We start from the raw sequence: 22,030 nt of genomic DNA, 5'->3' as shown, positions 1-22,030 counted from the left end.
ACTTTACCAAGTCAAAGCGTTGACATAATGTTGTCATTTTAAGAAATAAAACTGCAGAGCATGGTGAGTCAGTCTAAATTCTCAGTCTACTGAAGGTTCCAGTTCTAGAAGTGCAACAATTGCATTATTTCTCAGTGTTCGATGTTGCAGAAGCCTGCAGAGCTTTGGTACACGTTAAACAGGAAGCGAAGAATGTTTCTTATGGTGAAAATTCATTTTTAATGCCCACAGATTTCACGGACAATTAGTGAAATTCTAAACTTGGAAATCGAGAAAACTCTACAAACACAAAATAAAAGTTAGCAACTCAGTAAATTCCCCTCATTGACAGCAATATTATATATAATACATATATCAACAGCTACAGTGTACAACAGAATAAAACAGCATAAGTCTGTATTACAGTCCACTGACCCTTAGCCCCGTGGCAAACAGTGGGTGGTGACGATATGATGGTTTTATGAACATCCACGACCTTTACGATTTGGGGTAAATTACGTTATGTAATCAAAAGTGTTGGCTGGAATCCAAACATGTTAACAGTCGCTACTGTAACTGTTACTCAGGATAATATGACTGATATGCTTCCACTATAAATATAATACAATGCAAAGATATAGATGAAATAATGTGAATTGTGCATTTTTTTACGTTTTGCTAAGACTCTGTGTGTGCTGGAGGTTAGCCTAGCTCAACACAGACTGGAAACCACTAGCCTGGTTAATAGACCCTCCTCTAGAACCCCCACCCACCTCCTAGATACTCAACCAGCTAACCTTTTCTGATCACGTTAACGGTAATGAATACTGTTCTGCCCTGACCCAGGTTTATGACCTATCCCTAAATCCCTAAGACACAGTGATTCTACTATATATTGAGCTAATTATTGTACTTGTGCACTAGCAAAAAACTGTACACACAAATTATGTACAGATGCTCCTATATACTATATATATATTAAAATATTTATACACGCAATCGCCTTGAATGTAACGCTGTAGGATGAGACATTATCATTACCTGACCTAATGTGATTCAAGTACAAATGGTAGACAAAGGCCAAACTTCACCCAGATATTGGACAGACTCTCTGAAATAGTTAATTCTACTATATGTGAATTTGGGCTGAGCTGGTGTCATGCTATTGTACTGCGAATGGTCCTATTATGGTTTGGTACGCTTAAGTCAACAATAAAAGACATCTAAGACAAATTGAGATAATGTCCTGTTACTGTATGCTCACATGTGAATTGCATATTCTATAATGTCATTTGCATGTTGTTCACCTTTGAAGTAATTATGATCTTTGAAAGGAGCAAAAACTACTTTCTGACATTTCTGTGCAACATCTAGGTAGAAACAGAGGTATATTTCTTAAAGACCAAAGGGCACTAACACTGTACCATCGGCAAATTTGGTCCAGTATGGATCCAGCACAGTACTTGCTGTAATACTGTACCCGCCACTTGCTACCCTACAACACCTCAAATAGTGCTCTCCCTGCTTGTGTCTTCTTTGGTTTTGGCCATAGTTATGCTGGCCTGTCCATTGCCCACTCCGTTTTCCTCCGGTGCGTTTTCCTTGGCTTGATTCGACTTGTCTGCCTTCTTCTGTTGCCTGACAATGTTTATGTAGAGGCATCCCCACAGCATGTTGGCCACCAAGTATAGTCCACTTATTAAGCCCAGGAACGCCAACCTGGGAGCACATTGTTCTGGGTCAGAATACAATGGAGGCTAGAATGCAACTGTAGCAAGTTTCGCTTTACCGAAAGGCATCAGAATCGTAGATTCTGCATGCTCCACGACCTCCACAATGCTTGGTTCCCCACTTCAAACAAGTGCGGTCAATCAGTGCGCCGAAATAAATGGGAGGAGGTATCCCACCTAAAAAGGCACAACGGCAGCTGAACATAGAAAGAGGCGAAGTAGGGTATTGTATTATGGTATTAGAGACAAATCATATGTGACTTACCCAGTGTTCTGACGATCAGCATCTGCATGCCCAGAGCCAGTGACTTCAGGTCCTCCTGTATGGATCTGGATAGCAGACCAACTTATGCTGATGATGTTAAGATGTTGGTGTAACAGATCTAGTAGCCTGAAACTGACCTGAGTAGTACGATGTATCCTGGCGTGCCCCCGCAGGCCGAAATAAAAGCCCCCAATACAGACAAAGCCATGTAGACCTTAAACATGCTGTCACAGTCGCTCTTTCTGGGGCACTGGCCCAGCACCACAGACATGTTCATCCCCGGAATCATCTTCTCAGCAATGCAGGAGCAGTTATGAAACACCTGAAGGCAGAGAAATGTAAGCGGCAGTCGTCATAAGGGTCTGTTCTTTGCATTTGTTGCCCGCGCGTTGCTGACTCACCATTTCCTTGCCAGTACCAGTGGAGGTCTGGCAACCGGCCAGGCAGGGCGAAGCGTAAGTCAAGCCGTTGGGAGCACACACCGGGTCCCAGTGCTTCATGGAGCAGGAGCAGCCCTCATTGCACTGCGACAGCCAGGTCTGTTCGTTGTAGGACACCTGAGGCAGCCTGGTGGACACATTCTGAATTAAACCCCACACCGCTTCACCACACTTTATGGATGCAAACGCATGGTGTGCGCGCCACTCACCCCTGATAGGACACGGTGAGACCGGCCACCTCTGCGTTTTCACAACGGAGGAATATCTGAACGGCAAACAGGCAAAAGGACCCCAAAGAGGCGGTGATGGACACTCTGGCTGCTCCTATGATGCCCAGTTTGAAACGCTTCAGCACGTAGCCTCCGGTAATGATGCCCAAAGCCACAGCTGGCAGGTTCAGTGTACCTGAGTGGACAAGTCAAGATCAGGTACAAAGAAAAAAGAAAGAAAACTAGTTAAGTAGGTTAGGAAACAAACTGAGATGTGTGACAATCCAGCTGTTGGAGGTGCTATTGTCCTAGTTCTGTGTGGTGTGTGTGCTCTGTCTGTGTCTTGGATAACTACTGTACGTTGATCATGATTAAATTCAAACACTTCATTTAATGTTCAGTCTCATGGTGGTGCATTTGGACCTCTCCTGTTCTGTCTTAACAGTCTGGCCCGAGGTCTAGTTTGAGCCAGTCAGTAGTACTAGTCTGATTAGCTTAGCCTGACTCTACATGGAGCAGGCCTGGTGAAGTGTAGTTTAGGCTTCTTTCGCCTGTCTGGAGTGTACAGCCAGTAATACTTGCTCCAGTGTGTATAGGCTGTGAAGGGTGAGCCCTGTGTTTGTGTGACTGTGAGCATGTTTGTGACAATATCTGAGTAGCACAATAGGTTTGTGCATTGAAAAATATTTTGAGTGTTTGTAGAACAATGACTCCAAAATAAAATACAGTAAACAGTCATAAAAAGTTAATCATAGCTCTAAGTACTACCTTACAGAGTCACAGAAACACTAAGAAGCACAAAAGAATAAGCCACAGTGGGCGACTTGGTTGCTCACGCTGTAAACATTATCGCTCACACTCACACTTCCCTTCAATAACATCATTGTTTGAATTGCTTTCAGCTCAAAAGTGCAGCAAGCACAGGGGGAGTGAAGGTCTGCCTTTGCTCCCTACCTATGAGCAAAATGGACTTGGAGGCGGACTGGCCGTAGATTTGCTCCATGTACTTTGGCTTGAAGGTGATTAGGCCAATGAAGCCATTGACCGCCACCAGGTAAGTCAGGATTATCATGGAGTAGATGCTGTTGCTGAAGAGCCGCTTCAGAGACGGGATGAAATCTGGCGCAGGACAAAGCACAACAAGCACCTGTAACAAAATCTACATCAAGTTATCTGGAAATTTCATATTCATACACACTTGCATGTCATAAAAACTGCACCAGACTTAATTATGTGGATATTTTTGGAATCTGACTTACCAGTGAAAACAGAGTCGCATACAGCCCTATGATGATGCCACTAAAAATATTTATGTAAGAGGGTGAACATTTGGGAGACACTGGCAGGACAGATTGTTGTGCAGCGAACTATGACACAAGTTGGCCTGAGGTGCAGCAAGTAGCTGTTGGCACATGTACTCGATTTGTCAACTCTTGCCCAGATTTCATGGGGGTTTGCTGCTGTAAATCCAGGAATCTGACTTGCTGGTCTTTTTTTTCCGGTGTAAAACCAGTTAAAGATTAAGCTCTTTATCTCTAAAACTGCAACTTATGCGTTTGCGTTTAAAGTCACAGACGTTGCGCGATACAGTACCTTTCGCCAGCTCCTGGAATGTAGCTGGCTTCTCTTTGTCCTTGTTCTCCTGGTTTTCCTCTGGCAGGAAGTTCTCCTGCTCCGCCATGGTGTCCAGCTCTGTGCCTTTACCCTGGCTCTCCTCCTGGCCTTGCTTGGCCAGAGATTTAGGCAGGAACCAGAAAGGGATGCTGGAGAGCAGGGCCACCATGCCAGTTATGATGAAGCCTAGCCACCAAGCGCCAACCCAGCGAGAGTCCTTGTAGTTGATGCTGAGACTGTCTGAAACAGCAAAGTCAAAACAAACACCAGATGATTGGCTTGTGTCTCTACAGTAGGTCAATTTTTTTTCTAAAGTTGATTGAGATGTCTCGTACCTAAATCCACAGATCCAATGTCAACATACAGCTTGGCGAGGTAGGACCCAAGCATGAATCCAACCATGGGTCCTATCATTCCTGCTGTGTGGATAAAGGCTGGAAACAGAAAATATAGAAAATGCAGCGTTGTAATGTAAATGAACAAGTTAAGCTTTGCCAGAATGCAAGATGAGCAACAAACAATACTGCAAACATTTGGACACGGTGTAACATGGAAGCAACCTAGAAACTTGGTTGTTAGTGTAACTGACCCAAATAAATAGGAGTGTTCTCTTTTCTGGCAAAATCATCCAAGTAGGACACTCCCAGTGGCATGATGGGAGTCTCTCCAATCCCACGCAACATGTTTCCCAGGAAAACAAGGATCCACAGAGAGGAGCCCGCTGCCTTTTCACAATCTAAAGGGGGAGGAAACACACTCTGTGTAACATGTTTGGGTCCTTTTACACTGTGGTGGAGGGTGTAGGTCAATACACGCTACCTGTTGAGGTTAGGTCTGCTTCATGTGTGTCAGCCGTGCTGTGGTTTGGCATACAGGGCAGAATGCCCTCAGTGCTGTTGACATCTTTGTTGTGGGACACACTGGTCTCATATTTATATCTGGGAAAAGTTAGTAAATGCTACACATTGTAAAAGATTTCCAATCATATTCATCCCTAATAATGTATAGTATATGTGTTAGATAGGCCAAAGCAGAAATGTGTGCACTAACGGTCCCTGGAAGAAATGAGGCATCGCTGTAAGGAAACATCCGAGAGCCATGATCAGGCAGCCGACCCCAATCAGCCTGGGACGATGGAACTTGGCACCAAAGTAGCTCACAAAGGCTATTACCAACAGGTTGCCTGTGTGAAGAAATATGAAAAACACCTAAATAGATGAATCAACGCATGGCCTAATAGAGACTGGGTTATATCTTACCATCTTCAGACTTAAAATGTGTGTACACACCTATTTCAAAGCTGCCATCTATTACCCCAGTGAGGGAGCTGGGGATATCGAAACGCCTCTCGATCTGGGTGATGGAGCTCTTCATATAGGATCCACCAAAGGCTTTGGCAAAATACACCAAAGCCAAAGAGGCCAAGAAGAGCTGGAAAACACACAGACGAGCCAGAAAAGAGTTTCCCAATGAAACTAAGCCTCAGAATGCCTAGAAGGGTTAAAAGGATTATCTGTGTATGTTTCTCCTCACTGACCTTCAGGTGAGAGGATTAAGATGCTTTTACAGCTTAATTAAGGGTTTGTAAGGTAATGAACGGTTTCTGAATGACCCATTAAAAAAATAAAAGGTGCTTGGTGAAAGGCAAAGTGTGCACACATTTAAAGACCCACAGTGCCACACGAGTGAAACCTTCACATTGCAAACACACATAGGCTTAGTCTTGAATTTAGGAATGTTACTGTAAATGTTCTTCAGTGTTTGGAGTGTTCGAAAGCAAACACTCCAAAGTGAGTGTCATCTCTGCTGGCAAGACCAATAAGGCTTAAATATTGTTGAGAATGGAGTGTGGATTACAATAAAATCATATTAATCAATAAAATAATCTAGTACGGTAGATGATATGACATTTGTATTCAGAAATCTCCACCTTTGTTTGCTTTACCAATGCAAATTGTTTGCAGCCACATCTTTGCCCCACAGATAGTTACATATTAAAACTGGATTCAGGGTGGGCTGTAGGTTATAGCCTGACCTGGGAAAACACTTAGATAACTTCAGTCGGTACAGATAAACCAGAGTTAAGGCCATTCAGAGTTCAACTCATTTACCTTTTACCAAGCTTCACAATTAAATACAGGGAAGTTTAGTAAATGGCCTGCAGCCTAGTCTAGTCAGATCAATAATTGATATTGAAGGTGATAATAATGTAAACATTAGGTAACAGGATTGAGAATACTGACATCTCTAAAAAGAATAGAGGTAAAGACCGTATTAAGTGGCAACAGCACATGAAGCCCTGAATGATGATGATACAAAGCATTTTGGAACATTTTACTGACCTTGAGCTTGGAGCAACAAGCCTCACGTGGTTTTTTGGACTCTACACTCATGATGCTGCTTTGTGCTCAGTGTGTGCTCAGGATAAAGCCAAATAACCTACGAAAAGACAAAATCCTTTCAGTCAAGTTTGCGGATTTACAGAATTCAAACTTTGCAGAAATGTAAGAATTTAAAGGCATTGAACAAGTTCACATAAAAATTTGTAACCATCCAGTGTACATCGTTATTAGTTTCTATTGAAGAAAATATACACTAATTCATGTACCTATAAAAACGAAACATGATGCATTTTTTCGTCTTTGCATTTTAGTTAGTTAAAGTTAGTAAAGTTGAAAAACCCGAACCAAAGCTATTTCCTCTACCTGAGAAGCGCCTCCGGTCCGGTGAGGGATGTGGTGAAGTAGTCTGCTAAAGGCTCGCTGTACCTGGCAGGACTTTGTGCCTGAAGCCAGAGTCTTATCGCAAACAAACTAAAGCATCACATGTAATCAGTAACCCAACCCCTCATGTTCACTTGTTGATCATGTCAATAAAAAGCCCACTAACCCCTCCAACCTCAAACGTGACAGCGCTGGCCGATCCACACCGGAAGGCTGAGGCACAAAATGCAAAAAAAACACACCCCTGGCGCTGTGAACTTCAAGTGTCCATCCTTTTGAACACACAACAAACAGCAGCAGCAGCGTGAAGCTGGGCCAAAGCTTATTTTACAAGCCTGCAGCTCCCGATAGCTTGTAGTTTTCAAAGAGAGAAATGCTTTCCTCGGCTGGAAAAGTTTGCCTTTTGTAAGACTGGGGTTTCCTGAGCTTGATCAAAGTCTTCCTGTCCTATTGATGAGCCCCAACAATGGGTTTATCTCTGTGTGCTAATAGCAGGGATTTACACATCCCATAACTCCCTAGACTAAGACAATATATAAATATAAGATGTTTATGATAATAGGCAAGATTAATTTACTCCTAGGGATGGGATTAATGAAGAAATGATGAAATTTCCATGGCAGTAGAAGTGATCAGGGCCTCCACCCAATGAGACTGATTAAACAGGCACTTCACACTGCACTGAAAGAATTGCTTTGCACAATAATCAAAGGTGATTTTGCTTTGTGATTCAAATAGATACCTACATACCCCAGTGGTGCTTGGCTTGTGGTGCTTGTGTTTGGTGCTGTGCCTATCCTCTCTGAGCTCTGCTCTTTTGCCCCACCTGCAGGTTAGGCTAGGTTAGGCTAAAGAACTAGGTAGAGAATTATTTTAGGGGGCGTTCTGACAAGAGCTGGATGATATGAACATTTGCTTTAATGTGCGTATGAGAGGGAGACTTAGCAATAGACTGAACCACCCCAGTCTGAAACCACATGCTTCCAGGTGCACATGGTGCCAGAGTGGTTAATATTATAATATTATCCAAGGATGGAGTTGAGTCATCTTTCATTGTTTTATCTTTAACCCCAGATAAACAGTTACAGTAAGGACCAACGTCACTATCCTGTCCCTTAGTGAGTAAAATATTAAACATTGTATTACAAATGATTTATTTACTATGGAACAATGCCTCATCTCAACATAATAGGATAACAATTGAAAGAGAAAGAGAGTGGCTGAATACAGGATCGGGTGTAGTGGGGGAAAGTATTACGCACCACATACAGTAAGGATGAGATTTTAACTGGTTTCATTGTAATGGTCCAAGCTGCTGAGCCAATAAAGGTGTGGCCATTAAAGTCAGCTAAGGCGATCTGAGGAAGTACAGCCCACATGAAAGTCAAGTTCATCTAGGCCACACTGTTCCGAGGGTTTTAGAGATTGTTCTAAAAGAAACCTACAACCACCAGTAGGCTTGCTGCGAAGAAAACTGATTGTCAAATTGTTCATTGTTGTGGTATATTTGAGAATCATAAATGTTACAATCAAATAACAATGAATATCTTTAGTACTGTGTCTGATTTGGTGCCTGAGTGAATGAGAAAACCATTGTTAGGTGATATGAATAGGACAGGAAGACTTTGATCAGATCTTGGAAACACCCAGTCTTTACAACATGACATTCTCCAGACAGGGAAGGCATTTTCCTCTGCGGGAATACTCTCTGAAAACAACAAACTAATTGAAACTGCAGAGATGTCATCTGAACCTCCTGAGTCCCTGCGTTCTCGTAAGGGCGTCACAGCTTCTATTTAAACAAATGAAAGCTGGATTCCAATAGTCCACCCTGACACAACGACGATGATAGAAACAAACTACAGTACTGAACTGTATGTGCTGGGCCAGAGGCTCCAATTGAGACAAAATAAGCAGTAGACATTTCACTGGCATCGGAAAAAGTTTAATTTATTTTATTTGGTCTAAAAGTACAAAACAAATTAATCAGTAACATTTTAATACACAGTGTCTGGTTTCTTGTCTTTGTTCTGGGATGCGTGCTCTTTTCATTGCAGCATGCTGCAGGCTGTGCACTCACAGCTGGTGATGTGCTTGTAGTAGTAGAACCGCGTGGAGAGGTCAGTGCAGTGTACCGCCATCAGTCGCCTCTGTGAGCTCAGCTCCTGGCAACACCTGCTCCTCTGCTCCACCTGTAGGCTACTGCTCAACACCACGCTGTGATGGACCGAGGGGTGGGGAAAGAGAAGTAAGAAAAGGCAGAGGGAGGCGAGGAAATAAACAGGATATAGAGGTAATACAAATAATTACTGTACAGTGAAAACATTTATTGTTATTGACGACTCATTTATTCTTTATAAAGTGGCTTATTCTCACCGGTTCTGAGACACACAATGGCCCTGACATGCAGGAATCAGTACAACAGCGGTGCAGTTGTCTATGTTGACCGTGAACTTGGACATTTTGGGACCACAGCTCTGATTACCTGTTAACAGGGGAGCAAGGAAGACAAAGCTCACAAATCTTTATCTTCAATTTTTATGCACAATAAAGAGTCACGGCATCAGGTAGGACAAGGCTGCTGTAGTTTACGTTTACAGTGACATGTAAAAACATCTTCATCAATTCATTTTTAGCTTACATGTAAAGCAGCAGTGCTGATCATCCCACACCCTGTCCTCCTGGAGAACAAATCCACAGGTTAGTTTTTGTTGTTCTACATACTAATTTCATAAAAGATCTCTCTTGCATAGTCATCTTGTAGAGAAATGCAACATGATGAATGATAACAAAATCACAAGGTAAATGAGGTGTTTCAGGTAGAGTATTTTGAAGGGCAGCACCTCAGGACAGTCTTCTCTGGGACAGACTTTAGTGTTAGTCTGAACACCCTCCCTGCTGCAGCTGAATGACCTACAGGGCTGAGCAGCATCTTTCCACTGGTCTCCCACCTATGTACATGGACAGATGTTAAACATAGTGAGCGTCCATCCAACATCAGCTCAGATACAGTGGAAACAAAAACTTTCTATAGATAAGTAGGGATCGCAAATTAAGATTAAACACAACCTACCCTGTATGTGTTGTTCTTATAACTACAGGTCTTCTCAACTGAAAAACACCATAAATAAATATTGTCATGCCAAGTATTTTGCAGAAGATAAATTAAAGATATAACATTATGAAATGCTTACCACAAGCCTGATCACCACAGCAGGAGGTATTTACTAAAACAGCGCTGGGATCGCAAACAGGGGGTGGATTGGGGGGGCTGGAAAAACACTCCTCTGTTCGAGTCTGGTTGTTGCATGTACACAGTTTGCAATTGGACTGCCACACTTCACCAGGCTGGAAGACCACAAGATGCCTTATGAAACTAAAGCAGAATCTATAAATAGTACATCCTATTTTGGTGCCAATGATACAACAACTCTCACCAGCTTGGGCTCCCCAAATGGCCCTTTACAATCTATCGGATAAAAGGAACAGGTCAGAACATTCTTGCATTAGAGTTCAGACATAAATGTCCCCTGTCACCCATTCAGATCTTATTACTCACATTCACAGTCTCTAACACAGATGCTTGAGTGATTTCCTGCCCTGAACAGGCCGCTGGGACAAAAACAACCGGTATTGTTTTCGATGGAGGCTCCTGGATAACGCATTCTGTGCAGGAAATCCATGGAAAGGTTAGAACAGAAATAATTAAACAAAAAATTATTGTTTTGTTTTTGTTTTCAGACAAGATAAGTTTCCAAACCCTCCATAGCAGTAGTCATCCAGCTTATTGTTGCATTCTCTGTAAACCAGCCCTGCTGGACATGGCACGTCTGAAACAATACCAACAATACTAAAGTGAGTGAGGTCATATGAAGGAGAGCTCCTGTTACAGCCAGATCCTTTAGGGCAATAATTCATCACCCAGGGAACTAAAACCATACTAAACGACAATAAACGCACCACAGACTCTGTTAGTCAGGCTCCTCCAGTCAATGCAGAGGCCAAAATGCTTGCATTCCTCAGCAGCTTGCTCAAGAGAAGAACAGGCACTTCTGGAGTTTGTGCATGAGTCAAAGTCGCAATTTTTCTGTTTAAGGTTCAGATCCACATATCCCCTGCATTCTGAAAAAACACTGAGGAAACAGAACCGTTTCTGTGTGTGTGTGTGTGTGTGTGTGTGTGATAAATACAGTTAATACATGACTCTCATGAGTTAGTGAGGCTTACGAGTGGTTCAGCAGCTCACAAAGTGGGTTCACAGGGCATGGGGTGGGGGTTGGACTTGGAACCTTTTGACAAGATACGTTCCTCGGTGCAGAATTGCAGGATGGTTTTAAAGGATCCGTATGCACCCAGTCATAAGCTGTCTTATCACAGCAGTCGTTGTCTTCGATGTGCCCACCCCTACGGACACATGCATCACCGCCGCATACACCTGGAGAGAGGGATTGAGAAGTAGGCTCAAGCAATAAGATGCCTGATGTGATGCTCAATGCAAATACATTGACAGCACGACACATTACCCACCACATTGTCCCTGGGTGTTGTTAACAAAGTGCTCCATAGCCAGATTGACCACCAGAGTATACGACGGACTAAGGGAGACAAAGGAGCGAACCTCTGGTAGCAGTATTGACATCACATACCCTGTAGTCTCAAACTTAAAGCCATGCTCCTCATATGGTGGGTTTATGGTCATATTGTTCAGAGTTGCCTAAGACAGATAAGATCCACATCAGAACAGAGGGTCTCTGTTATCATAACCACATATTTTCAATTTTCACTCTTTCACAGAAGCAATAATCAGCAGGTTTACTGTACTGTATCTTACCTGAACCACAAACAGGTCTGGGATGATACTGAGCGTTGCTACATTGCCATGATATTGCAGGATAATGCCTTTAGCACAGGAGCCCTCAAGGCCCGGCACGCAGTAGTAGTTGTCCACAGCAATGGTCAGGTGATGTCGCACCAACTGCTCCTCAACCAGGATGTAAGTACAATCATCCAGGAAATCAAAGGGTACACCATTGAAAGATATGTAGTGGGGGTCCCCATATACCTCACAACGGCCTACGCGTACGAAAGGTACAGAAGACAGTAAGCTTTATAAGATATGGACAGAAAGCAACACATCTACAGAATAAATAGATGTATATCCAAATTAAGGACCAAACACACTTACAGTTACATTTAAATGTTTTACAGCATCCATCTGAGACTTCTGAGCTCAGGCCTCTGGGGCAGATGGGAACTGTGGCCTCAGGACAAACTACTGGGGTCATCTCTATTGTTCCATTCTTACAGGTCTTGCTGTAACAGTCCTCTGTCCACGTTTTATCGCAGGACCACCTTTGGTTTGTCTTCAGGTCGATGCACTCTTCACACTCTAAAAACAAAAACTGTGTTTAGGCTATTCAATTAAAAGAATAAGCCGAGTATAGAGTATTTACACATGAATGGAACACACCTTGATGTGATGTAGTCTGAATTGGAGGTGGTCCTGTCACAACTTCAGGGGTTGTTGACTCTGTGATCACAGTGGGGATAGTGGGTTGTGTCGAGGTGTGCTGCGTGTTCTCTGTTGCCGTACTAGTCATGTTTGTGGTCGGCTGTTCAGTCGTCAGTTCGGTCACAGGTGTTGAACTGGTGAATACTGTACTAATGGTTGAGCTGGTAATCGTTGTTGATTCCATGGTAGTAGGTTGAGTGTTCACAGATGTAAGTGTTTCAGTGGAAGTTTGCTCGATAGTGACAGTTGGTATTGGAGTGTAAGCAGATGTGGCATTGGTTGCAACGGTGATAGACGTCTCAAATGTTGTTGGCTCAGTTGTGTGTGACCCTGTGGTCTGCGGCTCTGTCCACTGTGTTGTAGCATTGGTGAATGACGTTGAAGGCACAGTTTCAGGCGTTGATGACTCTGGTACAGTTGTTCCTTCTGTTGTGTATTTGGTGGTAGTTGTTACGGTTGTAGATTCTGTGAAGGGAGTCGTTGTCATTGTTGTTGTAGAAGTTTCTAAGCTAATGGTTTCTGCTGTTTTTCCTGTAAGGCTTTCTGGGATTGCAGTGGTCGAAGTTGTCGTAGTAGTAGTAGTTGTAGTCGTTGTTGTGGGGATAGTGGAAGGGGGCATTGATGATACTTCAGTGGTAGATGACATGTCAGTTGTCATTGTTGTTGTCGTGGGTATAGTAGGAGGTATCACTGATGATACTTCAGTGGTAGATGACATGTCAGTTGTCATTGTTGTTGTTGTGGGGATAGTGGAAGGTGGCACTGATGATGCTTCAGTGATAGATGACATGCCAGTTGTCATTGTTGTTGTCGTGGGTATAGTAGGAGGTATCACTGATGATACTTCAGTGGTAGATGACATGTCAGTTGTCATTGTTGTTGTTGTGGGGATAGTGGAAGGGGGCATTGATGATACTTCAGTGGTAGATGACATGTCAGTTGTCATTGTTGTTGTCGTGGGTATAGTAGGAGGTATCACTGATGATACTTCAGTGGTAGATGACATGTCAGTTGTCATTGTTGTTGTTGTGGGGATAGTGGAAGGGGGCATTGATGATACTTCAGTGGTAGATGACATGTCAGTTGTCATTGTTGTTGGCGTGGGGATAGTGGAAGGTGGCACTGATGATGCTTCAGTGATAGATGAAATGTCGGTCGTCGTTGTGATTGTTCTTGGGATAGTGAAAGGCGTGGTTGACCATGTCTCCACTGTAGGTAACGTAGTCGTTACCTGTGTGGTTCTGGTTGATGTGGTAGACTCCACAATTGACTCAGTTGTAGGTTCAGTTGATGTAGGGGTGGTTGACGATGTGGTATGCACCTCTGTAGAGGTTACAGTTGTAGCCAAGGTGGTTTTAGTGATAGTTGAAGGCGAGGTTTCAGCAGCAGGTGAGACACTGGTAACGGTTGTAGGGGAGGTCGGCCATGTTTGGATAGTGGAAGGCTCACTGGTAGATGACACAGTAGTTGATGTTGGAGTGGATGTAATAAGAGTTGAAGGAGGAGGAGGAGGAGGGGGGGGTGCTGTTAGAGAAGGAATGAATAGAAATGTTAGTAAACCTCAGGCTCTGTAAAAAGCTCAAATGTATAACTGTAAGCAAACATAACCTGAGTAAACCATAGGTGAATGTATAAGAAACTTACGACATTTAATGGTTCCATTTTCACAGGGGCTGGTACAACATGACACACAAGGAAAAAACATTCAGTCGTAATTTTGATGACTAAAGTGAGGCACATTAAATGCTATTGTATTCTGTTTACTACAAAAATTATGAACACTCACCAGTCCTCAGAATCTATCACCACTTTTGTCCCAGGCTGAATGATGGCGTCATTAAAATAGCAGGTGCAGCTGCTCAGTTTGCTGCATTTACCAGTGTTTTCATCATAGTACGGCGCATCTTTTGGGCATCTCGGGTAACAGCCTTTACAAACAACCAATCAACAATTACAATGTTCATTTTAGCAATTTGGATGACATCTGTTATACCTGAAGAAAGTTAGGAGGGTGGGGTTACCTTCCAGCTTGTGAGTAAAGTGAGTGTCTCTGTTGCATGTCAGCATCTCCCCACAGGCTGCATAGTGCCATGTACACTCGCTCTCCTCATTGTAGTAGTCACAGTACACAGCTATAATGGTGAAATTATCAGACAATTATCAGATCATTAACAGGGTGCAAATTCAAGAAATCCTATAGGGCTCTTTAATGTAGGTAGATGAAGGGGTTGCTGGCCACACCGACATGTTACAGTTATCTACATTCACTTCTGAAAAAGGCGTCAACTTACGGCACAGGTCGGGCGTTCTCCACTTGACACACACATCCATTTCACTGCAGGCCTCTGCGTAGGCTGCAACTGCTGTGCAGAAGCCCAGGAACTTCCCTTCAAACTGACAAGAGCAGGACTCCTGCACACAGGCCTGGTAATATGGCTCTGGGTTCACCTGAAGAGAGCAAAAACATCCAGCATAATAGGATTTCACTGCAATGTGAATGTCTATTATTAAGACTAAAACCTTTGAAGACTGGACATTATATCCCAGGTATCTTACCAATGCAGCAGGAAGCTAAAAGCCCAGACTATTCAATGCAAATGATAATGTAAAATGCATACCTTCAAGTGACAGTCTTTGAAGGTGTCTCCTGTAATAATTAAGCAGCGCTGCTGGGCCCATGCAGAGCAGTATGAGTTGCGTTCACATGGAAATATTTCAGTTGTCACATCAGAGCAAGGAGGAGTTGCAGCCTTCCAGCTGTTACCAAAGTCCAGGGGACTGGACGCCACTGTGAACAGATGCCTGGTGTTATTTAGAGCAAGCACTGTGTAAAGTTTTACCACATCACAAACGAATGAGAAGAGACATTCACCTGCTGAGCCACTTATCTGTAGGTCATTCATCTCATTGGAGTCAAAATTACCGCAAAGGCCACATACTTGGTTCTAAAAGATGAACGAAACAATGTTAAAATGTGTAAAAGTGATACCATGATGAGCTACTGTGGAAAAACATTTCTAATAAAATATTTATAGTCAAAATCTCCTTCACTTACCCTCCAGTTTGGATGTAGCTCTATGGTGATTCGTGTGTGTTTGTCCCAGATGAGTGTTATCCCTCTGCTCGGCACTGTGATTACGATGTAGAGTCCCACCGTGCGTGTGCTGTAAAGTGAACTATCTTGCAGGGTCCAGTTTTTCGGGAGGCTTCTTGTCACTTTCATATCGCTCAGTGTCAGAGTAACTTCATCCTTGATGGGACAAAGACAGTACAGTTACCACACTCAGTTTAAAGTCTATTATTGCTCTGATAAACACAAACTGTATTACTGCTACTGTACTTGACCACAGAATTCTGTCTTTGGCTGCTTAGTTTATTGAAAGTTGTAGCCATAACATTAATGAAAGCAGTTAGTTTAATGGTCAGCAGGTAAAATGTAAACCACATGATGAATCATCTACTGTACCTGCAGGTCCAGGATGATGGAGCGAGAGCAGGTCAGTGCCTCATCACAGCACGGTACATTTTCCACTCTGATGGAGAAAGAGCCATTTCTGCTTCCACAATAATCCTAAATTAAAAAAACATACATTAAAAAAACGCTAATCTTGTGTTGTGTAAGTTATTGTTACTAATTAGTAGCAGTCTTAAACATATGGTATGTAACTTGTTTATTCACTTAAGACTTTTTAAAATTAATAATAGGCAGATGTTTATTCAGTATGTCATCTTACCTCCACTAGTGTGTACTGACAGTGTCCATTAAAGCGATACCATTTAGAGTCAAACGTCTGGTAATGTCCATTTCCATAAACTTGACACTTTCCAGGACATGGATGGTCTTCGCAGTGCCACTGACCCTGACCGCAGACACTGTGGGACACAGTCACTATTCTATTTCAGCTTTTGGACTAAGACATCTTTTTGCATGCATTAGTAAGAGGACTGACACAGGCCTTACCATGTTTTACAGTTGGTTTTGACTTGTTCTCCTGAGCTGAACACTTTGCCACCGTACATGCAGGTGCAGTTGTCCAGAGAAACACAGTTTCCATGGTGGTCCTCGAAGCGGTCGTAGGGGCAGTAACAGCCGCTCTCACAGGTCGCTCCGACACCCTGCAGTTAAGAAAAATATCTATATACTGTATATCGACTGTGAAGACAGAATAATATTTTAAGCCATGTATTAAACAAACTGCTGACGCACCAGTGGTTTGCTGAGACTGCTACAGGTTTTCTGAGCTGTGTTGACTTGGGTTTCTGTGCAGTGAACACAGACCTTCCCATTTCTGCACCCTGATGCAAACAAACATTAAAAGTATGCATTGTTAGCTTTGCAACTGTATTTCAGAGGTTTGCATGAACATTTTTAAGTGGTTTCGTGTAAATGCACAAGTACAAACATGGTTGAAGCTATTAGGATGCTTATTACATTTTTATTTAAAAAAAACTTATTTACCACAGTCCTTGGAACAGTGTAGTTCTCCATTCTCGCAGAGGCTTCAACAGACACAACATTGGGTTTGACAGATAGACAGGATGTCAACATAAAAAAGGTATCTGAGCATTTGTAATGGCTGCAAACACTATGAACAGCTCACCACTGGCGTCCATCAATGACTACAGGTCCTGGCGGTGTTGTGCTGCCATAGTGATAACACATACACTCTGCCTTTGGGGTGCAGATGTCTCCTTGATTCAGGTGGGTTCCTTCCGGACAGCCACAGCCCTCCACCGGATCATCATCCAACCCACAGCGATGGTCATGGCCGGACAGGGAGATGCATGTATGATTGCAGCGCTGAACACTGTAGGAGAACTCTTGATTCTTTTGGCAAGTTAGAGCTGCAAAACATCATATGATCAACATTAATACATTAGTCAATCAATGACAATCAATACATTCAGTTTTTGTTATGTACTTATTTCCCCTGTACAGTGTGTATAGCTTGATAATGTTTGGAACAATGGAACTTTGTATATTCATTTATTAAAATTAAACTCACTGCAGTTTGTAGCTGTCCTCCAGCCACTGATTTCCACACCCTGACTGGAGCAGGCTTTGGCGTAACTACCAAGAGCAACACACAGGCACTGCTGCAGATTGCTGCCACAATTACACGTTCTTTGGATGCATGCCTGAAATTAAATATTGATTTCATTTTAACCTCGGTTCAATATTGGTTACCCAGTGTTGGATAAGAGCTTATTAGGAATTTGAGAGTAAAGGTTTCCTTACTGTGTGGTAATGATCAGTTGTGACATAACCATGGCACTTAGCAAACACCCCACTTGGGTCGTTTAACACAGAACACTTCTCGTCAGCAAATATTTCTGCAATAATATGAAATACAATACTGAAACATATTTGCTAATCCTGCAGCCAAACAGTCTCAGATACATCATCATCCCTTAGTACTGTACCACTGTCTCGGTTGATGCAGGTGGAGGGTATGTTCACTGCACAAGTGCCAAGACTCCACGACAAGGCAAATGTCTGAGGTGAGTTCTCAACGATCCCACTGCTGGTGGTGAAGTCGTCTGTGGTGTCATTGTTGTTGTTGCCACAGAGACCTGAAAGGCAGGCTTATTTTGATAACACGCCCAAGTAAATGTTGAGAAATACACAAAGGATGAGATCTCGTAAAAAGTTTATGGTCATAGTAAATGTGTGTGAATCAGTATATTTGTCTTGTGGGTTTGTAGTTTCTAACCCGAGATAATTTCAGAGCGTCCTGTGGTTGGAGCGATGTAGAGCTGGATTTCAGGAGACATCTGGACTTGGATCTTCATTCCAAAAGGTGTCTGGACTAGGACGTACATGGAGGACTGCCAGAAAACCAGAGCATTGTCTGACAGATAACAGATTAATAAGTGGATCACAAAATTATATTTTAATACACAATAGTATATAAATGTAAAACAGTTAATTAATTGTGTATCAGACTGAACATGTTTCTTTTGCCTTTTCTCAATTTCTTTTTCTTACCAGACTCATAAAGCTCAGTGATCTCCTCCTCTCCCACTTTAACTTGGTTGCGTGAGAAAGTAAATGTTTCCTGAAAAATGCAAAAAACAATACAATTACAATTATGTCTCACTCCTCTTACTTCACGTCTGTTTGTTAGATGATATTGTTATGAAAAAGTTGTGTGTACCTGAAAGAGCTGGAGAATAACGGTTTTCAGAGACGCTTCACTTTCAGAAAACTGAATAGTTATCGTCCAGTTGAGACCCTTCAGGAATGGGGAGGGTAGATCAGTATCACAGAGAGACAACACAGGGTACTGTAGTGCATGTTCAATAAGAGAAAGGAAAATGTACCTGTGACACAATATATGAGCATTTTCCAGGGACGACATATTGTTTTCCATCAAAGGTTGTCACGTACTGGCCTTCAACGAGACATCTGGCTGGGCAGTAGTTCTCAGAGCACTGCCACCTCCCTCCATCACATAAACTAGAGAAATGAGAAGTAAAGGGAAATTTAAAACTTTCCACATGGCAATTTGCAATTCATAGAAACTCCATTAGAGAATTCATTTTTGCCTACTCACCATGACTGACACTTAGATGTGCGTATGTCTCCGGTTGCGTAGTTCTTGCCAGCGAACACACATGGGCAGCTGGACACATTCACACAGTGGACAGCATCTGAACGGTCATTAAGCACCAAACCTGCACACAAAATTTAGAAAAAAAGTATTAACACTGCAGATAAAATGCACCAAGCAAATAAAGAAATTACACAATTGGATTAGATGGTGCTGACCTGTTGGGCAGACACAGGTGCTGATGTGATCCTGGTTGCTCAGTCTTGGATTGGAGCAGCTGGGGATAAAGGCAGGACCCTCTTCTTTATAATTTAGGTCTCCGGGACAAGAAGGTGAAGCTGCATTCACCCACAGAAACAAAGAGAATTCAGAGTTAATACAAAAACTGTCAGTTGAAATACAAAGTACAGCATGGTTTTAACATAAGAAGACTTAATCGGATTATTTTTGAGTTCAAATATTAGTGTATTTTGAAAGGTCACTAACCGCAATTGGTCTTAGTTCTCCAAGTGTCCCACACATAACTTTTATTTCCACACTGCTGGACCAGCTCTTTGTAGAAAGCACAGCCGATGTATTTGCTGTTTTCATAGCCATAAATGTTTTTCTCACAGAGCTGGATGTAAAGAGACGTCTTGGTTTGCAGACAATCCAACATCTCGGAAAGAAGCTTTCTGCAAGTCTACGAAAAGCATTAGAGAAAACATCTCATTAGAGAAAACATATGGACCCAGGACTTATTGTAGGTTTTGACCAAGGAGTAGATATCGTGTGTATGTGTATTAGCCCACTCTCAGACAAAGTGCATGTGCATGAACAGAACAATCATATCACCAAACTCAGTAGTAGAGAACAGTAATCATCAACTTACTGAGTTGGATATGGAGACAGGATCTCGAGTCTGACACGTGGGATCAGGAAGGGCACTCTTTGCAATCAACTGATCTGTGCTGTCTAATTCATAAAAACATGTACACAAGTATCAACATGTGAAACTGACTGAACTGCAAGTTATTGCAAACATATTCAGAATTGTCACTACTTCTTTTTCCACCAATACTATTTAGTTGTGTCAGTGCTGTACAGTACAATAGTGTACACAAACGTCTAAATATTTAATATCAATTCCATTGTCCAATTAAAAATTCCTATTGTTCAACTACTACTAATACCAACACACCGTAATACAATAATACTTAGCTATCATACCTGACACATTGTTTTTGCCACACAGTCCTGTCATATCGGTGCTCAGCTCCTGCTCCAGCTCCACCTTAACAAGTAACACAAAGCGTTACCCTGCAGTACTAAACTAGCTGCAGATGTTGCATTCAACCTGTTTATGAGTGATGTGTGTGCATTTATGTTCTACCATGTATATCTATGCAGCCAACAAAAAATCCTCTCACCCACAAAGTATCTATTCCTCCAGGCACATTGTGCCAGGTGATAGACAGAGGAAGCAGGGAGCTCCTCAGTTTAGTGTAGATGCCGTACTGAAACACATGCTGGTAGGTGTGGTCATATGGAAGGGCAACACTGTGGACATAAGCATATAAAGAATAGCAGTAGAGATTTTAAATGTTTCATGAAGCTGAGTACAGTACAGTTTCTCTGTGTGGTTAGGGAAGTTTACGGTTTGTGACCCAACCTGGTCTTGTCCACTAGAACGCTTCCATTCTGCAGGACTGTTTTGATTTTGTTGATGATGATCTCCACCTGGACCAGCAGCCCACTGTCCCCTCGCTGTGTGGTGATGTCACATTCAACCCGGTTGTGGGTGAAGCGGGTGAGCGTGAAAGGGCAGTTGGATCTTACATAGTAACTTGAACCACTGAAGGGTTGAACCACGCCGCTGCCAAATGTCCTGCAAGTGTCTGATCACAGTACAATGTTTGTGAGTTGATCCATGCTCGCAGTAGTAAATGTATGCCATAATTATAAAAAGACTAAATTTATTCATTTAAATTGGGATTTCATGGTAATGTTTTTAATGTTGTTTAAATTGTTTAAATGTTTTGTTTTTCTTTCTAACACAATCCATAAATATAATGAAAAAAATTAAACAGAACTTATATATAAATAATACTTTCACACTTACTTAAATGACATCTACAAAAAATTATTACAACAATAATTTTATAATTTTATAGTAATCATAATCATTTCTATTTTAACACATAACTTATACTCACATTTTACACTTTCAGTTGTTGAAGCAGATTCCCCTGCTCCTAAAACTAGGACATAAACACAGCATCAGTAAATGTACTGTAAATGTGCAAAAGATAAACACAATGATTATTAATAAATAATTATGATAATTATGAGCAGACAGCTGTGGAAGGGGAAAAAGTAGCTGTAGTAAGTAAAAAGTACACTGAAAAATAAAGGGAAGTAATAAAAACAGGAATATGTGCTTTGACACTAAAGGTAAAAATGTTCCATTTTGTCATTTGTATGCCAAAATTTGTATTTCCATTTTAAAATGATAAAATTTCAGAGTATAATACCTGAGATCAGCATGAAGCAGACTGTCAGCATCCATCGCTGTGAGGTCATGTTGTCTGATACGCCCGCAGCGCAGGAGAACATGTGAAATCACAGTCCGTTGTATGGTTTATATATGTGCAGTACCTTATGCACAGCGGAAAAATCCAGCCCACACTGATCAATGAGTCACTCTCACGCACACACATTCTTCACCTTGTTCAGTGATCATACCAGGAAACTAGAAACTGAAAAAAATCTTATTAGCAACCAACATTCAACTAAAGGTTAATTAGGCAGAAACACGGAAATAATCACACAATACTCGAAAAAAAGCTCAGCATATCCTGCTTATCATGTTGCATTAGTATTTGAATACATCTTTCAGCTGGAATAATAGCAGCGCTTCTGAAATACACTCCTGTGGGAAATGTGTATGCGTGTATGAGGGACAATAGAGGACCAGGATTTGCAAGAAAACAGCCTCAAAGACTGCCCCACTCCTGTGGGTAAT

At 42.1% G+C, this 22,030-nt stretch overlaps 2 protein-coding genes across 2 annotated transcripts; both read right to left on the bottom strand.

Moving 5' to 3' along the window:
- Positions 1 to 195: 195 nt before the first annotated feature.
- On the bottom strand, positions 196 to 7,115 carry LOC114862719 (solute carrier organic anion transporter family member 1C1-like). The gene is made up of 15 exons (XM_029163321.3): positions 6,943 to 7,115; positions 6,580 to 6,676; positions 5,527 to 5,668; positions 5,288 to 5,420; positions 5,057 to 5,175; positions 4,827 to 4,973; positions 4,573 to 4,671; positions 4,217 to 4,477; positions 3,578 to 3,742; positions 2,624 to 2,819; positions 2,376 to 2,541; positions 2,112 to 2,296; positions 1,975 to 2,039; positions 1,769 to 1,886; positions 196 to 1,698 (listed from the first exon to the last, which is right to left on the bottom strand). The coding sequence occupies exons 2-15, from the start codon at positions 6,628 to 6,630 to the stop codon at positions 1,485 to 1,487; spliced, it is 2,061 nt and encodes a 686-aa protein (XP_029019154.1). The 5' UTR covers positions 6,631 to 6,676; positions 6,943 to 7,115; the 3' UTR covers positions 196 to 1,484.
- A 1,783-nt stretch (positions 7,116 to 8,898) lies between these two features.
- LOC114862750 (mucin-2-like) lies at positions 8,899 to 21,861 on the bottom strand. The gene is made up of 43 exons (XM_055511948.1): positions 21,540 to 21,861; positions 20,663 to 20,903; positions 20,436 to 20,565; positions 20,236 to 20,299; positions 19,898 to 19,980; positions 19,513 to 19,708; positions 19,245 to 19,364; positions 19,030 to 19,150; positions 18,797 to 18,932; positions 18,631 to 18,708; positions 18,462 to 18,531; positions 18,187 to 18,324; positions 17,897 to 18,046; positions 17,712 to 17,806; positions 17,479 to 17,611; positions 17,074 to 17,317; positions 16,932 to 16,972; positions 16,680 to 16,768; positions 16,434 to 16,588; positions 16,207 to 16,345; positions 15,939 to 16,043; positions 15,528 to 15,722; positions 15,345 to 15,417; positions 15,091 to 15,260; positions 14,764 to 14,920; positions 14,494 to 14,604; positions 14,259 to 14,400; positions 14,117 to 14,145; positions 12,431 to 13,996; positions 12,146 to 12,349; positions 11,792 to 12,033; positions 11,488 to 11,674; positions 11,188 to 11,395; positions 10,921 to 11,093; positions 10,721 to 10,790; positions 10,520 to 10,626; positions 10,398 to 10,429; positions 10,155 to 10,308; positions 10,034 to 10,071; positions 9,804 to 9,911; positions 9,602 to 9,641; positions 9,337 to 9,445; positions 8,899 to 9,177 (listed from the first exon to the last, which is right to left on the bottom strand). The coding sequence occupies exons 1-43, from the start codon at positions 21,619 to 21,621 to the stop codon at positions 9,009 to 9,011; spliced, it is 6,894 nt and encodes a 2,297-aa protein (XP_055367923.1). The 5' UTR covers positions 21,622 to 21,861; the 3' UTR covers positions 8,899 to 9,008.
- Between the last annotated feature and the right edge of the window lie 169 nt (positions 21,862 to 22,030).

This window comes from Betta splendens, chromosome 9, assembly GCF_900634795.4.
Source record: "Betta splendens chromosome 9, fBetSpl5.4, whole genome shotgun sequence".
NCBI classification, from domain to species: Eukaryota; Metazoa; Chordata; class Actinopteri; order Anabantiformes; family Osphronemidae; genus Betta; species Betta splendens.
This window is presented reverse-complemented; position numbering and strand designations above follow the sequence as displayed.